Raw genomic sequence first — 18,049 nt, forward strand, 5'->3', positions numbered from 1 at the left:
TTCTTTCCATGGGGCCCTGGCAGGAGAATGTTCTGGAGGATGGAGTCCTAGCTATTATGACCCTGAGGATTTTCTGCTTCAAGCAGCCCAATGTCTCCACTGGGCTCTGTTTACAGTTATGGAAATCAGTGCTTCTAATAAACCCCCCAAAAGAGCAGAACAGGCTCCCTGCCAGCTCCTATTGGCTCACCGGCCCTCCCCCCCATCAAACGCAGCCTTCTCCTGCCACCCCGTGGCCACTCCCTGCACAAAATGGGCAGGATTATGTCTCTGCTTAAAACCTCTTTGAGGAGCCGGACAAAGCGACCCGTTAAGGTGCTCTAGGGAGGACAAAAAAATCTGCCCCTTGTTTAGGCAAAAAACTGGAGTAACAAAACATTTTAAAAAGATAGCGTGTGGTTTAGGGACTGGAATACTGGACCAGAACTGGTGGGTGGGTGGGAGAGACTTAAATCCAGAACCCACTTAAGTTATGAAACTCCTGGGGGCCATGCAGGGTATTTTAGCATTTTAAATAAACCTCGCCCCCCCCCCCAAAATTGTGTCTGTCTATTACTGTTGCCCAGTTGATTTTTCCTTTCAGTCTCTCCAAGCACCTTATTATTTGTTCATCAAACCACAGCTACAGATGGTGGTTAAACAAGCCCTTTCTTGTTATAAATCTGGGAGTCAGCCCACAACCGCTTTGCTGAGCCAGGGAATCCTTTGCCCCAGTTAGCTGCCCTCCAGGTGCGCCAAGGTGGGGGGTTTCCAAAGGCCATTCTGCCTCAGGATGATGGGATTGGTAGGCAGTCCAGCACAGTGAGAGGTCCCTGGGTTGCAGAAAGCTGCAGAAGAGAAATCACCAAGCCCTCCCCAGGCCCTGCCGACTCCATTGGCTTGCCTCTTACACATGAGGTGGCTGTGAAAGCAGGTGGATACGTTGGGGATGCCCCCAGATGCCTTTTTCTGGACCTTTGAGCCCCTGCTTCTAGGCAATTGCCTCTCTCTCTCTCTCTCTTTTGGAGGTTTTGTTTGTTTGTTTTTCCATTGTTGGCCATGTAGGTACAATGCTAGCCCTGTCATCCTTCAGCCTTCAGCTTTCCCAGGTTTTCTAGAATTTAAATATCTGCAGGAGCACCAGGCAGGGGCAGCTCTATTGTGAAATGAGTGAAGCTAAAACTTTGGGGGCCCCTTTTCCCAGAATATATTGTGGTGATCTGTTGTGGAACAACCTCCGTTGGAGAAAGTAATGACGGTTACCCAAACTTTGCTGCTGGTTGCAAAGGGGCCCCCAGAACAGTTCAATGTTGGTTTGCCACTGTCCCCAGTGGCCCCCACTCTCTGCCCTGTTGCCTACAGGGCTGGCCCGAGACATTTTGATGCCTGCCGGCGAGTGACGAGGGCTTAGGACCACCCAACTTCCGGAGTCATGGCGCAGAAGACTCAGGGCCAAGTGGATTCTGTTCTGGCACCGGCCGCAGAATATCCCCAAAGCAACTTGCCTTATTCGTTGGAAGAAGCCAACGGCCGAAGGCAGTGGCCCCTTTCTGCCTAACGATAAAGGGGACACCTCTTCTTCCCAGTGTCATTGTCACCGCTCTGAGAGGCGGCCAGACCCGCCGTTGCTCTGACCCAAAAAGGCCTTTGTTTTGGTTAGGATGGGAGCCAGCCAGTGGGAGACAATCAGTCAGTGTTGCTCCTGCCACCCACACCCCACCCCCCCACTCACTGCCACCTCCTCGCCCCCACCGCTCAGGGACCCATGACCCTTTCCAGCGTCGTCATTGTCTTGGGAACTCTGCTTTCCAGAAGAGCACCATCCCAGCCGCAGGGACTTGATTTAGCCCCAGTCACTTGTGGAAAGAGAAGCCAGAGGCTGGACGCTCACCAGGCTGAGAGACAAAGGGCTAGTGAGAGACACAGGGAGCCAGTCCGGAGGGTGGCCGTGACTCAGTGGCTTCTCTGGACAGACGGCCAGGATGAGATGAGAAGGACTGGGTGGTTCTGGAAAGACAGACACACACAGAGAGAGCGCCCAGGCCCAGGGTGTCAGTCAGGTATTTCTCCTGTGCCATTGAAAACCCACAGAAAGCAACGATTGTTTGCATGCTTTAAAGAATCGTTCCAGTTCACTGCTAAAATCTGATGGCAGGGAAGGGGGCCTTTGTTTGTGGGGGGAGATATGTGGACAGTTGAATGTGTGTTTTCCTCTTCTGGTGCAGAGACTGATGAGCTCAAATGCAATGGTGTGGGTACGCACATGGCCTGTTTTATTTTGTTTGGAGAGCTGGGCTGTTATACACAATCCACAGCTGCCAAGGCTGTAGCCATAAAACACCAACCAGCCTCCAGACGTCCATCTAAGAGGCAAGCCTGGCAAAACCCATCTCGCCAAGAACGGCTGGACTTAACATCTAAGGGGAAAAAAAGCCCATCTTGTCCTATCCTTTTGGACTTTTTCCTTAAGTTTTGGACTTCACATTCTCCTCACCAGCACAAGCCTGATGAAGTAACATTTTAATCCATGAAAGCTCGTGTGTTGCGTGATGATTTTTAGTGCTCTGTGTAAAGGTATTGCCTGTTTTTTTGCTTATGAACTTTTATGCCGTTGCTTTTCTGGGCGAATCAAAGGGTCACTTCTCTCTCTCTCTCTCTTCTTTCTTCCCAAAATCTTGGTAGTGGTGGGGATGTCACTTGCACGGAGTAAGTGATGGGGATCCACTTCTATCACGCAATGCCCAGTGGTTTCCAGCTATTCTCCCAAACTGAAGCCTCACTTTGCTCATCGGATACCCAGGAAACCGGATGCCAGAGAGGAAGCCGCTTGGAAGGGGCAGTGAGGACTCGGTTTGGAGGCTGCTGTTCTGACATATTTGCTGTTGCTGCCTGAAGCACTTCACGTCCGCGCAGGGTGCCTCAACCTCTCCCCCCTGCCTTGCATCCCTGTGCCAGGATGTTGTCCTGTTGTCTCCATCAGCACCACAGGGTCGCGGAAGGGTTAATGCCAGGGTGCCTGCATGCCGGGCATTGGTTGCCATCTCAGCCAATGGGGAGTGAATGTGGAGCCGGTTAAGCCCTCCTTGCCAAGGATTTGGGTGGGGAAGGAGGGAGGGAAAGAGAGAGGCTGGAGGGTGACGGGCAGGCGAGCCTTGTTTCCATGCCGCTCTGCAACCAATCACGGCCCTTCGGGGTAGGCTCCCCAACCGCTGCGGTGGCTGGCCATTGGCTGCTGGGGTTTGCAGGGCTGGCATCAGCCCCGGAGTGCCCTGCGGGCCAGGCTGGGTCAGAATGCCCTGCCCCCACCCGCTCGGTGCCCTCCAAGGCAGCTTGCAGGAGGCCGGCATCGCTGCAGAGAGAATGCTGAGATGGCCCCTTGCCATGCCCTGCCCTTCCTGGATGCCACGGAGCAGGCGGGCAGCCACCTCCTTTTGCCTGGACCACCAAAGGCCATTGACCGACCCCTTCTGACAAGGCCACAGATGCACAGGGGGCTGCAGCACTTTTCAGTTGGGATTCAACTGTTCAGAGTGGAAGCTGCCGTTGATGGTATTGAGCCAGGGCAGAGAAGCAGCGGCTCCCGTGCGCATGCTTCAGGCCACAAACAATGGGGCCCAGAGGACAGCCATGAATTTACTGGGTGGCTGGTTCTCTCGGGCTTAGCATGCACGAGGAAACACAGCCAGGCTTCTGTGCACCCCCGCCTCTGTGCAATCTAAGTCATTCACACGGGGTGGCTGGTCGGCCAGCGCAAAGGGGGTGCCACCCCCCCTGCCTCGGGCTCTGCCCGGTTGGCCCACTCCGGCCTGCTTCTTTACAGAAGTCGGGTGTGGGGGGGGCTTGCCTGCCTTTGCCCCCCCCCTCTTGTCAAACCCTCCACTTCACCCTATATGTGAGGGTGGGTGTTTTGCATGTGGGGTGAGGAAAGATAATAAGAAAACGTGAACGATTAAGGCATATGCTCTGTTTCTGAAACCAGGCACAGTGGAGAGCAGCGCTACTAATCTCAGCTTTGCATCTCGCCCTCTCTCTCTCTCTCTCTCTCTCTGTTTTTCTGAAGGGACTTGTGCAGGAGATGCTCCCACACGAGGAACACTGGTGAGGGCAGTGAGGGCATCACAAGCTCCAGAAAACACCTTTGTAGGTGGTGCAAGCTCTGAATCTGATCCTCCTGCATAAACCTGTTTCTCTCCAGACCAAACCAACCCTCTGCCTTGTCTCTGAAGACTGAAGCTGGGGAGGGGGAATAACAGACCCCCCCCACTCCATCTTACAGCTCAGCTGCCTTTGTTTTCCTTCCTCAGGAAGAGCGAGAGGTGCATCCAGTCTCCAGAAGTAGGTTGCCTGCAGAGTTGTAAACAGATAAACAAACAAATAAAATAGTAATGTTATTCAAAGTACTGTGCACAGCACTTGTAATTGACTAGTTCTTCCCAATGCCCCAGAATTAAGAAACACACTTTGGCCACAGAACAAATTGGACTCCAACCCACTGGCCCGTTGCCACTAATCTCCAGAGGGGGGCTCTCACCCTCTTCTGGGAGCCCAGTTTTATCAGAATTCATAATGCCAGTAGCAAGGAGTTCCGTAGGCGAACTCAGCCCAGTGTTCTAAAGAGCAGCATGCCTACCCACACAAAGCGAGCTTTTTTCACTGTTTGTTTTGGGGAGTGGGAGGGCTCCCGGGCCCTCTTGTGGTTAAAAAAAAACCCGAAGCTATTTCTGAGATTTTGATTTTGGGAAGGCGAACCTTCAGGGAAGGAGGCCAAGCAGATACTGTAGTTAGCTGTTCCCTCGGTGGCCAGGATGAGATGGGCTACACGTTTAAAGGAGGGATGCATTTTTAAAAAGTTAAAAGAAACACACACGCGCGCACACACAAACACACGCAAATTCAATATTCGTCCCAGCCTAAAAAACGTAAGTTGCGGAAAGAAGCGCCCGAGGAAACCTTTCTCTCTAAAACCGAGCCGATGGCGAAGCGTCCGGAGGAAACGGAGCGGGATTTCTGGCCCGATTCGGAACCGGCTTTGGAAAGAGACGGGCGACCGGCCCGCTGGCCAGCCACCGTCCGGGGCTTTCGCTTCTCCGTCCTCCGCCGTCGAGATTCCCATTTGTCGCCCAGGGCGCAACGTTTTGGGTGCTTCGGCTCCGGCTTCGGAGAAGAACTCTGCCCATGCTCAGAGGCATCGCTCGGCAGGAAAGTCCTCTGTCCCTCACGCAGCTCGCCCGGGCTGGAGTGGGGCGGGAAAGCACAGGGCCGTCGCTTCCCGCCCCCCAAGCCGGGGCCGCGTTTTCGGGGCTCCGAGACAGGGCGCCCGGGCCGAGCGGCGCCTTTAAGCGCATCGGGGGCCGGAGCTGCCTTCGCCCGCCCGCCTGCCTGCCTGCCGTGCGTGCGCTTTGTGGGTATCCTCAGCCCAGCCCAGCCCAGCCCTGCCTGGCTCGGCCCTCTTCTTCTTCTTCCTCCTCCTCGTCCTCGACGTCGATCCTCCGTTCCCAGCCGCGAGGACGCGGGGAGGGCGCCTCTCTCGCCTCCTTCTTCCTCCCTCCCTCCTCTTCCTCTTCCTCCTTCCTTGTCGAGCCCCTTCCTTCGCCGACCGCGGCCTCCGGGTAGCCGATGGGGCGCAGACCCGGCGGCCCCCTCCGGCCTCGCCCGGCCCCCCTTAGCGGCGCCGGCAGCCTTAGATGAACCCCGCCTCGCCCGGCGCAGGAGCTTTGTCCCGGCCAGGCGGGAGGGAAAGAGGGCGGGAGGGGGGCCGGAGCCGGCGGCGCTCGCGGCTCGTGCTGGTGCTGCCGCCGTTGCCGCTCTCGGGGGGAGGAAGGGAGGGAGGGAGGGAGGAAGGGAGGGGACCCGCCGGCCGGCCTGCCTGCCTGCCTGCCGGGCATCTGCCTCCCTGCCCGCTACGGGACGGGGTCCCCTTATGGGGGGCGGCGACGCCGCTTACACCACCAGCGCCACAGGGAGGAGCAGCAGCAGCAGCAGCAGCAGCAGGAAGAAGCGCCGCTGCCCTTTCCTGCCGGCGGGGGGGACCGCGGCGGCGGCGGCGGCGGCGGCGGGCGGCGGGCTGGGCAGCCGGGCCCTGAAACCGAGCGGCGGCGGCGGAGGGCGGAGGGGCCTTTGCACCACCCGCTGGCGGCGCCCCGCCCGGCCGGGTCCCACCCTCTAGCTCCCGCTCCCGCTCTCCCCCCCCGCCTCGAGCCGTGACCCCCCCTTCTCGGGGAAGGACTAATCTCCCTCCTGTCGCTCCGCGGGGCTGCGCTCGCCTGCCGGATCTCGGCTCCGGCCCCGCTCCGGCCCCGCGACCCCCTTGCCAGCCTGCCCTGCCCTCCCCTGCCCCCCGCCGCACACCCACGACCGAGCGACCGACCGACCGACTGCCTGCGCCGGTGTGCGTGCGTCTGCTTATATGAGCGGCCACTTTGGGCCAGGAGGAGGCGAGGAAGAAGCCCGCGGCCGCCCGCGGCCCCCCGGCGGTGGCGGCGGCGGCGGCGGCGGCAGGCGGACCCCGCCAGGCGGAGAAGATGTCCCTGCGGACGCCGCTGGCGGCCGGCAATGAGCGCAACGCCGAGACGGTGAGTCCCCCCCACCTACCCACCCTCCGGCCGAGGGCTGCCCGGGCAGAGAGAAGGGCGCCGGGAAAGAGAAAGGGCGCCGGGGCCGTTCTGGGGGGGGGGGAGGCGGGCGGGCGGCCTACTCGCCCCTGCCTGCCTGCCTGCTCGCCCGTTTTGCGGGGAGCCCTGGCGCCGCCTTCCCCCTCCTCCTCCTCCCTCGCCATCCTCCCGCATCGCCGCCGGCCATCAGAGCCCGAGACTGCGGAATGACCGGCGGCTCCATCACTAGGCAGCGGGCAGCCAGGTGGGGGTGGGGGGCGGCTCCGGAGACGTGGCTGCCCGGCCGTCCCCGCGCCCCGGAGGGGAGAGGAGATGGAGGCGCCGAGTCTGCCGGTCGGCCAGCCCGCCCGGGCCTCCTGCGCAACCTTCTCCCGGGGCTCCGGACCGTAGATGTAGCGGCGGTGGGAGGGGGAGGTCTTTGACCGCCGGACACCTTAAGATCTCCCCCCCCCCGGTGTCATCGGGGCCCCTTGGCAAAGGAACCGCCGGTGATTGGAGATGGGGGGGGAGGCCTGGTCCCCTTCTGGAATGGCCATCTTTGGCGCTGGCCTGGCTTTGACTGAGCGATGGAGGACATTCAGGACCTGCCGGTTGGACGGGTGGGGTGCGGGAGTGGGGGGCTCATCCTCCGTCGGCTGCGCACCTTTAGGGAAGAGGGGAGGCGGGGTGGTGCCAAGGGTCTGCAGCAGGGCACGGAGATCACCTGGGTAAGGTGCTCACCTGGTGGGCAGCCGTAAGGTGTTTATGTGGCTGATGGCCATCATCCCACACATACACCTGCAGAGGTGCGGGGGTCCGTTGCAGAATGAGCTCAGGGCTCCACATCGTGACTCGGCTGTTTTGTGTGTCTTTTGCCCCCTGTGATGCTCACGGCCTCTGCTGCTGCTCTGGTGGACACTGGAGGGGCATCAGGGGGAGCCGAGAGCCAGCAGCCAGGATGCGGCTTGTTTTTCCAGTGGTGTTGTGAGCTGCTGACTTAGGGCCAAGCAGGGTGGAAACAGGAGGCCAATTTCATTCTCACACACACACACACACACACACACACACACACACACACACACACACACACACACACACACACACACACACACTTGCCCATTTCTTCTTGGCCACTGCCTCTAAAACAAGGGTTAGGGACAAACCCCCTGCCCCCCCCCGCTTTAAGGCGGAAGGAAGGGCCTTTCCCCCTTCCCAGCTTGTGGAGTGTTTGGCCCCTCCGTGGCGGGGCCGACTGGGGAGTCCGATTTCTCAAGGCTACAAGATGGACGACAGCCTAGAGGAAGCAGCAGCGTGCAGGTGGTAGACCATACATCACATGGGCCTGGGAATGTTGGAGATTGATTCACCTCGCTTCCCACACACACAGCTACCAGTTGCTGCCTCCAGCGTATGCCCCGGGGAACACATGGCATCCTTCATTACCGGCTCCAAGAACACCCTTTGTACTGCAGCCCTGGTGCCCTGCGTTTGGCACATCCGTCAGATAAGGGAACAAGCTGGGCTTCGGAAGGGTTTCTGCCTCTAGGACAGTCTTTATAAAAACCCAGCAAGGCCCGAGGAGAGAAGCCACTTGCTCAGCCTGGCAACACACAGAGGGCATAGATCCGAAAAGCTAGAACAGGACCGGACAAGGCCATGTTCTGGATTCTTGAATCAATTACTTGGCGGGAGGGGCTGGTCCGGAAAGTGGGGCAATGGGCTTGGGAAATAATTACAGAATGCCATTCTTCTGAATCGCCGAGTGTGGTTGGAGGGGAGACCTCCCTTCTTCATTACAGTGACTCTTTCCAAATCTTTCAGCTTGTTTGCTCCACCATAAAACTCGCCGTATTCTGGTTTAGGAGAGTCACCACCGGGCTGCCGTTTTAGGCTTCAGAGGTTGGGTCGCCAGTGGTTTTTCTCACGCGCTCTGCTGCCTGTCGGGTGCCCATGCTGAAAAATGAGCTGCCAACCTTGCAGGGTGAAGGTATTAGAGGAGGAAGGGTCACCAGCCCCTCAGAAGGAAGGTGGCAGCAGTCACGGCATAGGGAAGAGAGGGTGCAGGAGATGGTGTGCACAAGTCTGTGGGTGACGTGTGTGCTTTTGTTTGTGTGTGCACGAGAAAGAGAATGCCACTGCTTTTTCAGACTTTTCTTGTGAAACCCCAGCTGGCCTTTGGCAGGCATGACCAGCTTCCAGCCTGACCAAGCCCAGCTTGCATCTTGGCGGTTTGCTTGTGGGTTTTCCAAGCCTCTGGCCCCACCCGGTCTTGTCGCTGCTCGCCATGGTCACTCTTCGACTGAAGCAGCCTTCAGAGTCGCCCTGTGGGGCATCCGCCACTTTGTTTTATATGGGATCTTTGTGTCTGTGTAGACCCCACCCTTGGCGCCTGTTTCATTGCCCTTAAACCCTTAAACGTCTGCAAGAACACCAAGGGAGAGAGAGTGCCTCTGAGCAGCTACCACCTCACCCCAACTTGGCTGGGTTTGGGAGTCACTGAGTGGGACTTATGGGGTAGTTCTGCCCCATCGGCTCATTTTAGGGGAAATAATGATGGATGGCATGATCCATATGGATGGAGGGCCATGTGCAGAAGGCCGATTCAGAACCTTGCATGAACACTTGTGCGCTAAAGGAGAAGTGTGGGAACAGTCGGGTAAGGAGGGCGCTTTTGAGAATACACCCCTCCATTTGTAGGTGTCTTTGACGTGGTGGCGTTGCGGGCTAAACCGCAGAAGCCTTTGTGTGCTGCAGGGTCAGAAGACCAAGCAGTCGTAAGATCGAATCCACGTGACGGAGTGAGCTCCCGTCACTTGTCCCAGCTCCTGCCAACCTAGCGGTTTGAAAGCATGCAAATGCAAGTAGATAAATAGGGACCACCTTGGTGGGAAGGTAACAGCGTTCCGTGTCTAAGTCGCACTGGCCATGTGACCACGGAAGATTGTCTTCGGACAAACGCTGGCTCCACGGCTTGGAAACGGGGATGAGCACCGCCCCCTAGAGTCGAACACGACTGACTAAAATGTCAAGGGGAACCTTTACCTTTGAGGGGTAAGGTTAGTTGAGTGCCTGTCCTGCCCCCATATTGGTCCCACATGCTCTGGGGTGGGTGGTCTGCCAGGGTGAGGAAGGACTCAGGACTTCTTGTGCATAATCTTGGCCGGCGGCCACTGTTGTAACCCAAGTGGTATATACCTGTTCCAAGGAAGTGCTTCTCAACCATTTGCAATTTTAGCTCCTGCAGACCAATTGATAAAAGAACCTGAATCCCACCAAAACGGATACAGAAAGCCCACTTACATATTTTGAGGTGTTATCCAGATATTATTCCACATGCTACAGATCCTTAGAGATGTTGCAATAGATGTCATTTAAGCGACATGTAAGGGGAGGAGCAGAAGTACCATGGACCGTCTCTGGCCAAAAAGGCTCGCCCCCCCCCTCCGGGGGCAAACTGGTGCCAGGGTTAGGAGAAAGAGGTCGCTTAGAAAGCCTTATCCCACTGAGTGGGAGGGCATGGGGTGGAGGTGAGGACCTGCTTGGGCGTTCCATCAAAGCTGTGCATCTCATCTCGGTGCCTCCACCTCCTCTCTCCCACCTTAAGTGGCCCATGTGCCACTGGTTGAGAGCACCATCCTGGTTTGAAAGAAAGGGTGCATAGTTTGGGTGGGTGGGTTGTGGGGGAAGGGGGCTGCAGAGCGGCTTCCCTCCTTTTGAGGGCTTGTCTCACTTGACACTGTGGTGCCAGAGAAGGCGAGGCAGGTCATGCTTCATGCTCCAGCTTCAAAGACCCCCATTGTAACATGGAAAAGGAAGGGGAGGTGCCATACGGGGCTTTGTGACTGGCCAACTCTGCGAAGCCTCCTATTTGGGCGAGGCTTGGCATAAATACGAAGGACCTGGCTTCCAATCTGAGAAGGACCTTCTTTCCTGGAGTATTCAGAGACCAGTTCTGAAGCCCAGGTCCCCAGTTCCCACCTCCAACCTCAAGGACCCTGGAGTTGGTCAATATTTCTCCCTCTTCCTTAGCCACATCTCAGATTTGACTACAGTTTCCCACAGCCAGTCCTGGCTTCCTGGCATTTCGAGGTGATCCCACTGGCCTGCTCTTCGCTTTGTTTGCAAGCATTACTAAATTAATTCATGAAGTTGTAAGTCGTTTGCAAATGGAAAAAAAAGTATCAGGAAAAAAAACTAGAAAAAGGCTGCGTGAACCTGCAAATTCCACAAATGCAAGAGCAGGCGATACTTTTATTAGACCACTACAGAACTGAGCCACCAGTGAGCTTTTGTGGGCCAAATCCACTTGCTCAGGCCATATACCTGTATCTTGTGGATAGTGGAGAAAAATGATAAAGGAGACTCCCCCAAATTCAGACTGTCAGTGCATGCAGGGTGCAGATAACAGGACACAAGCATGGGTTTGCTGCAGCAAAGATTTATGATTTCCTTGGACTTTCTGTAGCCTTGTGTCATCAGGTGCAGGGTTGTTACCGAAATATGTGGTTGGTCTGCTCCCATTCCATATGGACTAACTCTGATGCCTTCCATTGCATGCACGCACGCACGCACGCACGCACACACACACACACACACACACACACACACACACACACACACACACACACACACAGAGATATCTTTTGACTGGCTGCTTTGGTGTGCCAATTTGGCCAGTCCTTTGCCAAAGTGGTGCGGTGGTAATCTCACCGCAACCTGGAGCCAGCAAACTGTCATACCGGTTTCCCTTGAAATGACAGTGTTTTGTCTGGCTGTGTTGACCTCCTTGTAAAGTTGTCTTTAGGGATGAGGTGTCAGGGCAGGGTTACTTCCTGGCCAGGCTTGCCCTGCCTCCTCTGTTGTTGTGAAGATGATCCTGAATTAAAAGTTGATGGCATTTCACAGGTGGCTTCTCCGGAATGAGGGATTTACTGGAGAGATGGAAAGCAGGCATTGAAGAAGACTTCTTTAGACACCTGTCCAGTTGTTGGGTTTTTGAGGCGCATTTGAGGAATATCGTGTCATCCTCTGGCTTTTCCAAAAAAGAGTTTTGGGGTTCCCTGCCCTGTGCCAGGAAGCTTCCACAGCTGCTGTTCCCCTGAAAGTGACCTGGATCCTGTTCTGAGAAGACAGAAATCCTGAGCCTAGCCAAAGGAATGTGAGTCCAGGAAACTGCTCATTTAGTCACGATTTCCTTTTAATAGCAGTGGGGATCCCATCATGAAAGCAAAGCTGGTTGTTTAAGTCGAGGCAAGTCCTGATTTGTATAAATGTGTCGGCTGTCTTGGTTCTGATGGATGACACAGGTTAAACTAGTGTCTCTTTTTTGGGCTGTTTTGGGGAGCATGGTGGGACCCTTTTAGTTTTGGAGAACTTCTCACGGAACCAGTTGGAAAGAATCAAAGTATCGTGACTTGAAATGCGGCAACAGCCAGGTGGGCATTACAGCCTCATCTTGGCATCTCCTAAAGAGGAAGGCGCTTTTCTGCCTGATGTGACAAAGCTAAGGATGGGAACTCTGAGCCAGGATATTGCTCCTGAGTCTTGAACTGGCTAGGCAGCCAGAGTAAAGTCTCCTTCCTTGGCCTCTTGTCTGCAATGCAGGTAAAGTTGTCGCTCAGTGTGGCAGAAGTTGGTAGCGATAACCAGAGTGAATTCTGCAAAGCCTCCAGAGTGCTCTCGAGTGTCCAGGAAAGACCTACCAGGTTCCCTGTTGGCCTAAAAGGATGTGCTCTGGTTCCCGCAGAATTTGGGCGCCGTTTGCGTGCCAGACTTCACATCTCCTTCTCCCCTGGTTTCTCTGTGGCCTTCTTGGCAAGAGGCTGCTTGTTTTTAATGAGGGAGAGTGCTGTGGAGGCAGTATGAGGGGCTGGCTAAGGTGCCGAGCCTGAGCGATGGGTGTGGGCTTGTGATGGATTATGATGGAGGAACAATTAGCAAACAAGTTTGGTGTGTGTATGTGTGTACGTTTTTAGTTTGGGAAAGGGCGGGCAGAGATGCTCACCTTCTGGATGTGTCCTGCAGCTTTCTATCTGACGACTCACAACATTCCAGCCACCGAGGATCGGAAAGGTAGCCCTGAATTAAAAGCAGAGAGAGGGAAAGCTGTAGTGTTTCCTTGCTAACTCAGGCCACTTCCTTCCTGCCCAAGGTTCCATGCCCATGTAAACTGGCCCACTTCAGAGGTATATGACTACAGTTTCTATCATCCCCGGTCATGCTCAGAGCTGAGGATGGTGAAGACTATAGAATAATTCCTCTGTAGAATGCCATGCTTTCACCCTCTATCTTTTGCTTTTTAATCCTTGCAAACCTTTTAATTTTTTTAGTATCCCTCGTTCCCGATTGTTGCTTTGATTTTTCAAATCTGATGTCTAATTTATTCATTTTCAACCAGGCTGCAAATGCTGTATAAAAATATACAAAATCAACAAGGCTGATATTTTTATAAACCTTTGAAGGGCCAGCGAGTTCCCCCCCCCCCCCGGCCATGTGTTTCTTTCAGGGGGTTCCAACCAAAGTATATGTTGTCATAGCTAATGAGAGAGTGGATAATAGCCTAATCCTGAGTTCACCAACTCTGGAATGGACCCAGACAAACAGAGGTGTGTGTTGTTGCAGAAATTTGAGGAATGTGGAAGAGGTGAGATTTTCCTGTACCTGGACTTAGGATAAGAATGTCAGAAGAGGCCCAAAGCTGCATCTGCCACAGGATGGTGGCCACTTAGTGCCTCTGGGGACCACACGGCAGGGTGATAAATCACCCTTGTGTTCTCCCATCCTTGGTACTGTCTACATTCTGCCTCTCCTCCCTGTCACTTACCACCAGTAGCCACTGATAGCCACCCCCTCCTTGATTTCCCCCCCGGCTCCTTTGGAAACCTGTCCAAACTGGTGGCCATCTATGTCTTGAAGCTGGGGGTTCCACAGTCTTAATTCTGCACTGCTTATGGCAGTCCAAGCACCATTGGGTTCTAATCTTATGGAAGTGGAGAAAGCTTTCTCTCTTTCTTTCTACAGGGTCCAAAATGCTAGACAACTCCATCATCGTTTGGGGTGCATTGCGACTACAAAAATCTATGTCCTTCCTCAGCTCCCAACCTGGGGTCCTGAGGGAATCCGTCACTCAGACTGTCCCGGTGTGCTTTGATTTGTGCACTGTTCTTTGCCGCCCCCTGGACAGCCCCACAGATATGTGCTGATCAGGGTATTATGACTGCAGGGATGGCAACGAGCCGTTCGCCTTGTTTCCCACTGTTGTTCCTCCCATTTGAGTTCCTGAAACATGTCCTCATGCACTGCACACAAAGAAGCATTGCCTTTCAACAATTGCATACACCTTGCCTTGAAAATTAATTCAAGTTGTAATTAATTTCTCCAGGGTGACCAAGTTCCACCCCTCTCCTGCGTGCCGTGCCAGGCATGGAGCTACACGTGAACCGGCCCTGTGAGGACCTGTGAGGGGGCTGAGCCATCCCCCCTCCCTCCACCCACCCGTTGACTTCCGAGCATGCAGTGTTGTGTTCCAGTGCATTATTGATGAGCCTGGAGATGGAAGTCGAGGGGGGGGGGGTTGGTTGGTGGGTTGGGTCCGGCATTTAGCGCGCTACGCCATCCCCTCCCTGCTCTCGCCCTGTGCGGGTCTGACAGGCGGCCCTCGCCTTGGCATCCCACAATGCACTGGGGCATTCCTGAATAGCCTCCCATGGGAACATGCCGTGAACTTTTCAGAAAGGCGAGCCTCTGACAGCGCAGGATATTACCAATACCACCCTCGCAAGCCGGCACCCCCACCGCCACTGGCTGCTTTACCAAGGAGGCAGGACAGTCCATAAACACCGGGGATCCTTTTTCCAGTGTGTGTGTGAGAAGCTGCCTCCATCATCATCATCATCATCACATGTACACATAGCATCTCAGGAACTGTCTCTGTCCTTTCCTTCTTTCTTTCTTGTCTGGGGACAGAGCCAGATTTCTCTCTCTCTCTCTCTCTCTCTCTCTCTCTCACACACACACACACACACACACACACAGAGAGAGAGAGAGAGAGAGAGAGAGAGAGAGAGAGAGAGAGACCTGGATCTCTGTCTCCCAGAATGCATTGCTGCTTGCCAGAGCCGTCTCCTCGGCATCCCATTCGCACCTGTTGCCCAAAGTAAGTTGATGGAAGTGGTGGGGGTGGGGAGGACACCTCTTGAGTCTCTCCCACCCGGTGAGCCTCTCTTTCCCAGTTTGCCAGGTGAGGGGGGTGGAAAGGGAAGGGACGGGACGGGGCTCAGGGTCCCTCGGCTTCTCTTAAGTTAAGTGTGGAGCCATTCCTGCTCCCAGGAGGGAAGCTGGCACGGAGAGTCAAGTGCGGGGGGGGGCAAGGGGGGAGGGAAAGAGGGACTCGGGTAGAAATCTTGGCAGACAGTTCCCAAGAAATGCCATCTGCTCAGGAGGGAGCGAGGGATGGGGGTTCGGGATCGGAAAAGATGTTGGCGGAAGGGTTGGAATGCGAGACTCTGTTTGACACATGTGGGTGTTTTTGCGAAGGGCCCCTGCTTTGGGAAGGGGGAGGCAGCACGTCCAAATACAACCGCAGCGGTGCCAAAGGGGTGGTGGTGAGCGTGGAGTCGAAGTCGATGCCGGACTCGGGACTGCATTGTGTTGCTTCCGCCGAGGTCTCCTTCGATCCGTCCTGATGCGCGCTGGACAGAGGAGTGCCAGTGTCCCCTACAGACAGGGCTTCTTCTCAAAAAGGCTCAGGGTGGCATTTCTTGCCCTTCTTCCCCCCCTACGCCAACGCCCCCCTTTCCCAAGTTCTCTTTACGACAACCCTTCGCAGCAGCCTTGCTTGATGGAGGGCTCAAAGCCTCTCAAGAAGCTTCCTTTCTAAAGCTGGGATTGGAATCTGGGTCCTCCCAGTCCTGGATTGGCCCTCTCCGTGGGATGATGCTCTGGCCTTTTCACCAGCCTTCTGTGGTCCACTAAATCCTGGTCTTTCTGAGAGGTTCTCAGAAAGGTAGAGCTGTTGCACCAGGAAAAGCAAAAAAGCAAATTGTTGCACCTTTAAGGATGACGGGATGATTTCAGTGAGAACCTTTGTGAATTGCAGCCTCCTTCTTTGGAGGCAGGATGGTTTTACACCCGCCCCCAATCCCCACCCCTTCTTCCCCTGATGCGCCTGAAAACAGAGAGGAAAGCTTGCACTGGAACACTTGGGTTGGAATGAAAGGTGCCACGACACCTTTGGTTGTGGTTCTCGTGGTCAGAAAGGGGATCTAGACTCACCGTGGGCTTTCCATTGTCTTCTTCAACAAGAACCCAGACCGTTTTGCAGAACGACTGCACCATCCTGGGAGGCGAGTGAGGAAAGAGATAAGAAACCTTTGCTTTATTTTATTTTATTTTATTTTTGGCTCACATCTCCGCAGGGATCACTGTGGCCTGGGTTTTGCTGGTGCAAGGAGAGAAGTGGCACCTCTCTCCACAGGTCTTCTCCACAGGGCCTTTCTGCCAGCTGTTGCATGGCTGACAGGCCCCCAGGTGTGGGTGTGGACGTCTGCCTGGGAACTGCCTTAGCAGCGATGACCTGGGAGCAAGAGCAGAATGACGACCGGATTCAATCTCCTCAACTTTTGGGGGACCTTTTCGTCAGTCCCTGGTGCCAGGAGCCGTGCACTCCATTGGGCACCAGTGGCATCCGGGCATCCGAGCCTTTCTCAACGGCAGCCTGTTTGGTCCCAGTGCCTTCATAGTCACAGTCTGCGCAGGTTCTCTGAAGGAAGTCAAAGATCTATAGAGTTGATCCAAGAGTGCTACGTGAACATTAATTAATTAATTGACTAACACGGTCCTTAATACTCTGAAGCCAGGAGCTCCAGCAGTCTTGCATGTCTGATTTATTTTCCAGGGAGAATAGAATAGCAGACTGTTATACAGCCATACCAAAGAAGTAGCTGTCTTATCGTTTCACCCCAGGACTGCCTCCCTTGACTGCTGGCCAAAAGCACAATGTGTAATAAGTCATGCAAGGCCGTTCCGTTCTCAGGGGAAGCAAGTAACAGAATGATCAGACACATTTTTGGGTGGTGCGAGGTCTGAGCAGAAGGCTGTTGGCGGGCGAGCAACCTTCCGAGTGCCTTGTGGTTTTGTGCCCCTAGCGTGGCCTTCCTGAGGACTGAAACCCCTCCAGGTTTTGTCCCGAAGTCCCCGATGGGCTTCTGTGCCTTGGTGGTGGGCCACGTCCAGCTTCCTGGGTGTGCGACCCTCCCAGATCATGAAGAAACTGCTGCCTGAGGCTGGTTGCCCTTGCCGAAGGACTCGTGGTTCCCCTGCAGAAGGCTTCCAAAGTGCTGCTCGTGGCCTTTCCAGCTAAAATCTCTCTGCCCAAGAACTGCTGCCAGGCAGAGCAGTTGGCACTGAGTGGCATCGGCCAACCGTCTGACCAGGCAGCCAGCTGACTCATACAGTGAGTCTCCACATTGTCCCAGATTTGACATGAGATCAACCTTGAAACTTTGTGATACTTGTTGGTCCAGTGGTTTTTCCTGAGCTGGCCTCGTTGGTCGCCCTTCATCCCTGGGTCGCAAGCTCCCTGAGCATCAGTCTCTCATTTCAGCCCATGTGCAGTTCGAGAGAGGAGATTTCAAGGCCTCAGAAGACTGGAATTTGCCTCTCTGGTTTTCAGAAGCAGGGCTAGGACTACCTAGTTGTGCTCCTGGTCTTTGGACATCCAGGGATAATTTCAGGTGAGAGCAGAAGCCTGGGGTTCAGATGGGCAGCAGCGCCGTACCTTTGAGGCTGCCGTGCGCAGTCCTTCTGCCATCCTCCGTGCAGCCGGCTCAGCTCCAGGACTCTCCTCTTCACCGCACACGGAGAAAGCGTCTTTTGAGGCAGAAAAATCCACCCCTCGGCTCTCCCGGTTGGTCCACTTAAGAAAGAAATGGGGCAGAAAAGTGTCCTTTTATGCATGTGGAGAGGAGGCAAAATCTGGGGAAGAGACAAGTTAAGGGATTCTCAAAGCCTTGGGGGCACCGATACCCCTTTGGGTTTGGGGTGCAGTGCTGGTGAGTCCCAGAACCCCCCCCCATTTTTCTGGGTTTGGGGGCACAGTGAAGTCAAGTCACCTGGATCATTTGTCAAGGTGTGGAGACGTGCTTAAATTTGCCAACCATCCCCTCCTTTTAAGGTGTCTCTCCATTCTGTGAATTTGCCCTGGCCCCACCGGCTCTGCCCCACCGTGGGGCAGGTGAGATGCCTGGTAGAATACAGTGGTGCTGTGGAGGGCAGAAGAGGGGTGGAGGCTTTGCTATCCAGTTATTCTGCTGTGGTCCATTAGCTGATATTTAACTGGAAGCGTGCAGTGGCCTTGCGCAGTGTTTGGTGGCTTGGTTCTTGAAAGTCCTAACTTCTTGCTTAATTTGTATCAGAGCATTGCTTAATTTAACAGTATGGACATACAGTATATGTAAAGGCCCTGGGGATTTTATTCTCCC

At 55.1% G+C, this 18,049-nt stretch overlaps 1 protein-coding gene across 1 annotated transcript in view; it reads left to right on the forward strand.

The window, feature by feature from the left end:
* The first annotated feature begins 6,411 nt into the window (after positions 1-6,411).
* The window catches only part of MARK4 (microtubule affinity regulating kinase 4), a 35,520-nt gene continuing 23,882 nt past the window's right edge, over positions 6,412-18,049 (forward strand). The window contains 1 exon segment of the mRNA XM_072979436.2: positions 6,412-6,551. Coding sequence (XP_072835537.2) covers positions 6,501-6,551 — 51 coding nt within the window. The 5' untranslated portion in view covers positions 6,412-6,500.

Source organism: Pogona vitticeps, chromosome 9 (assembly GCF_051106095.1).
Source record: "Pogona vitticeps strain Pit_001003342236 chromosome 9, PviZW2.1, whole genome shotgun sequence".
NCBI lineage: Eukaryota > Metazoa > Chordata > Lepidosauria > Squamata > Agamidae > Pogona > Pogona vitticeps.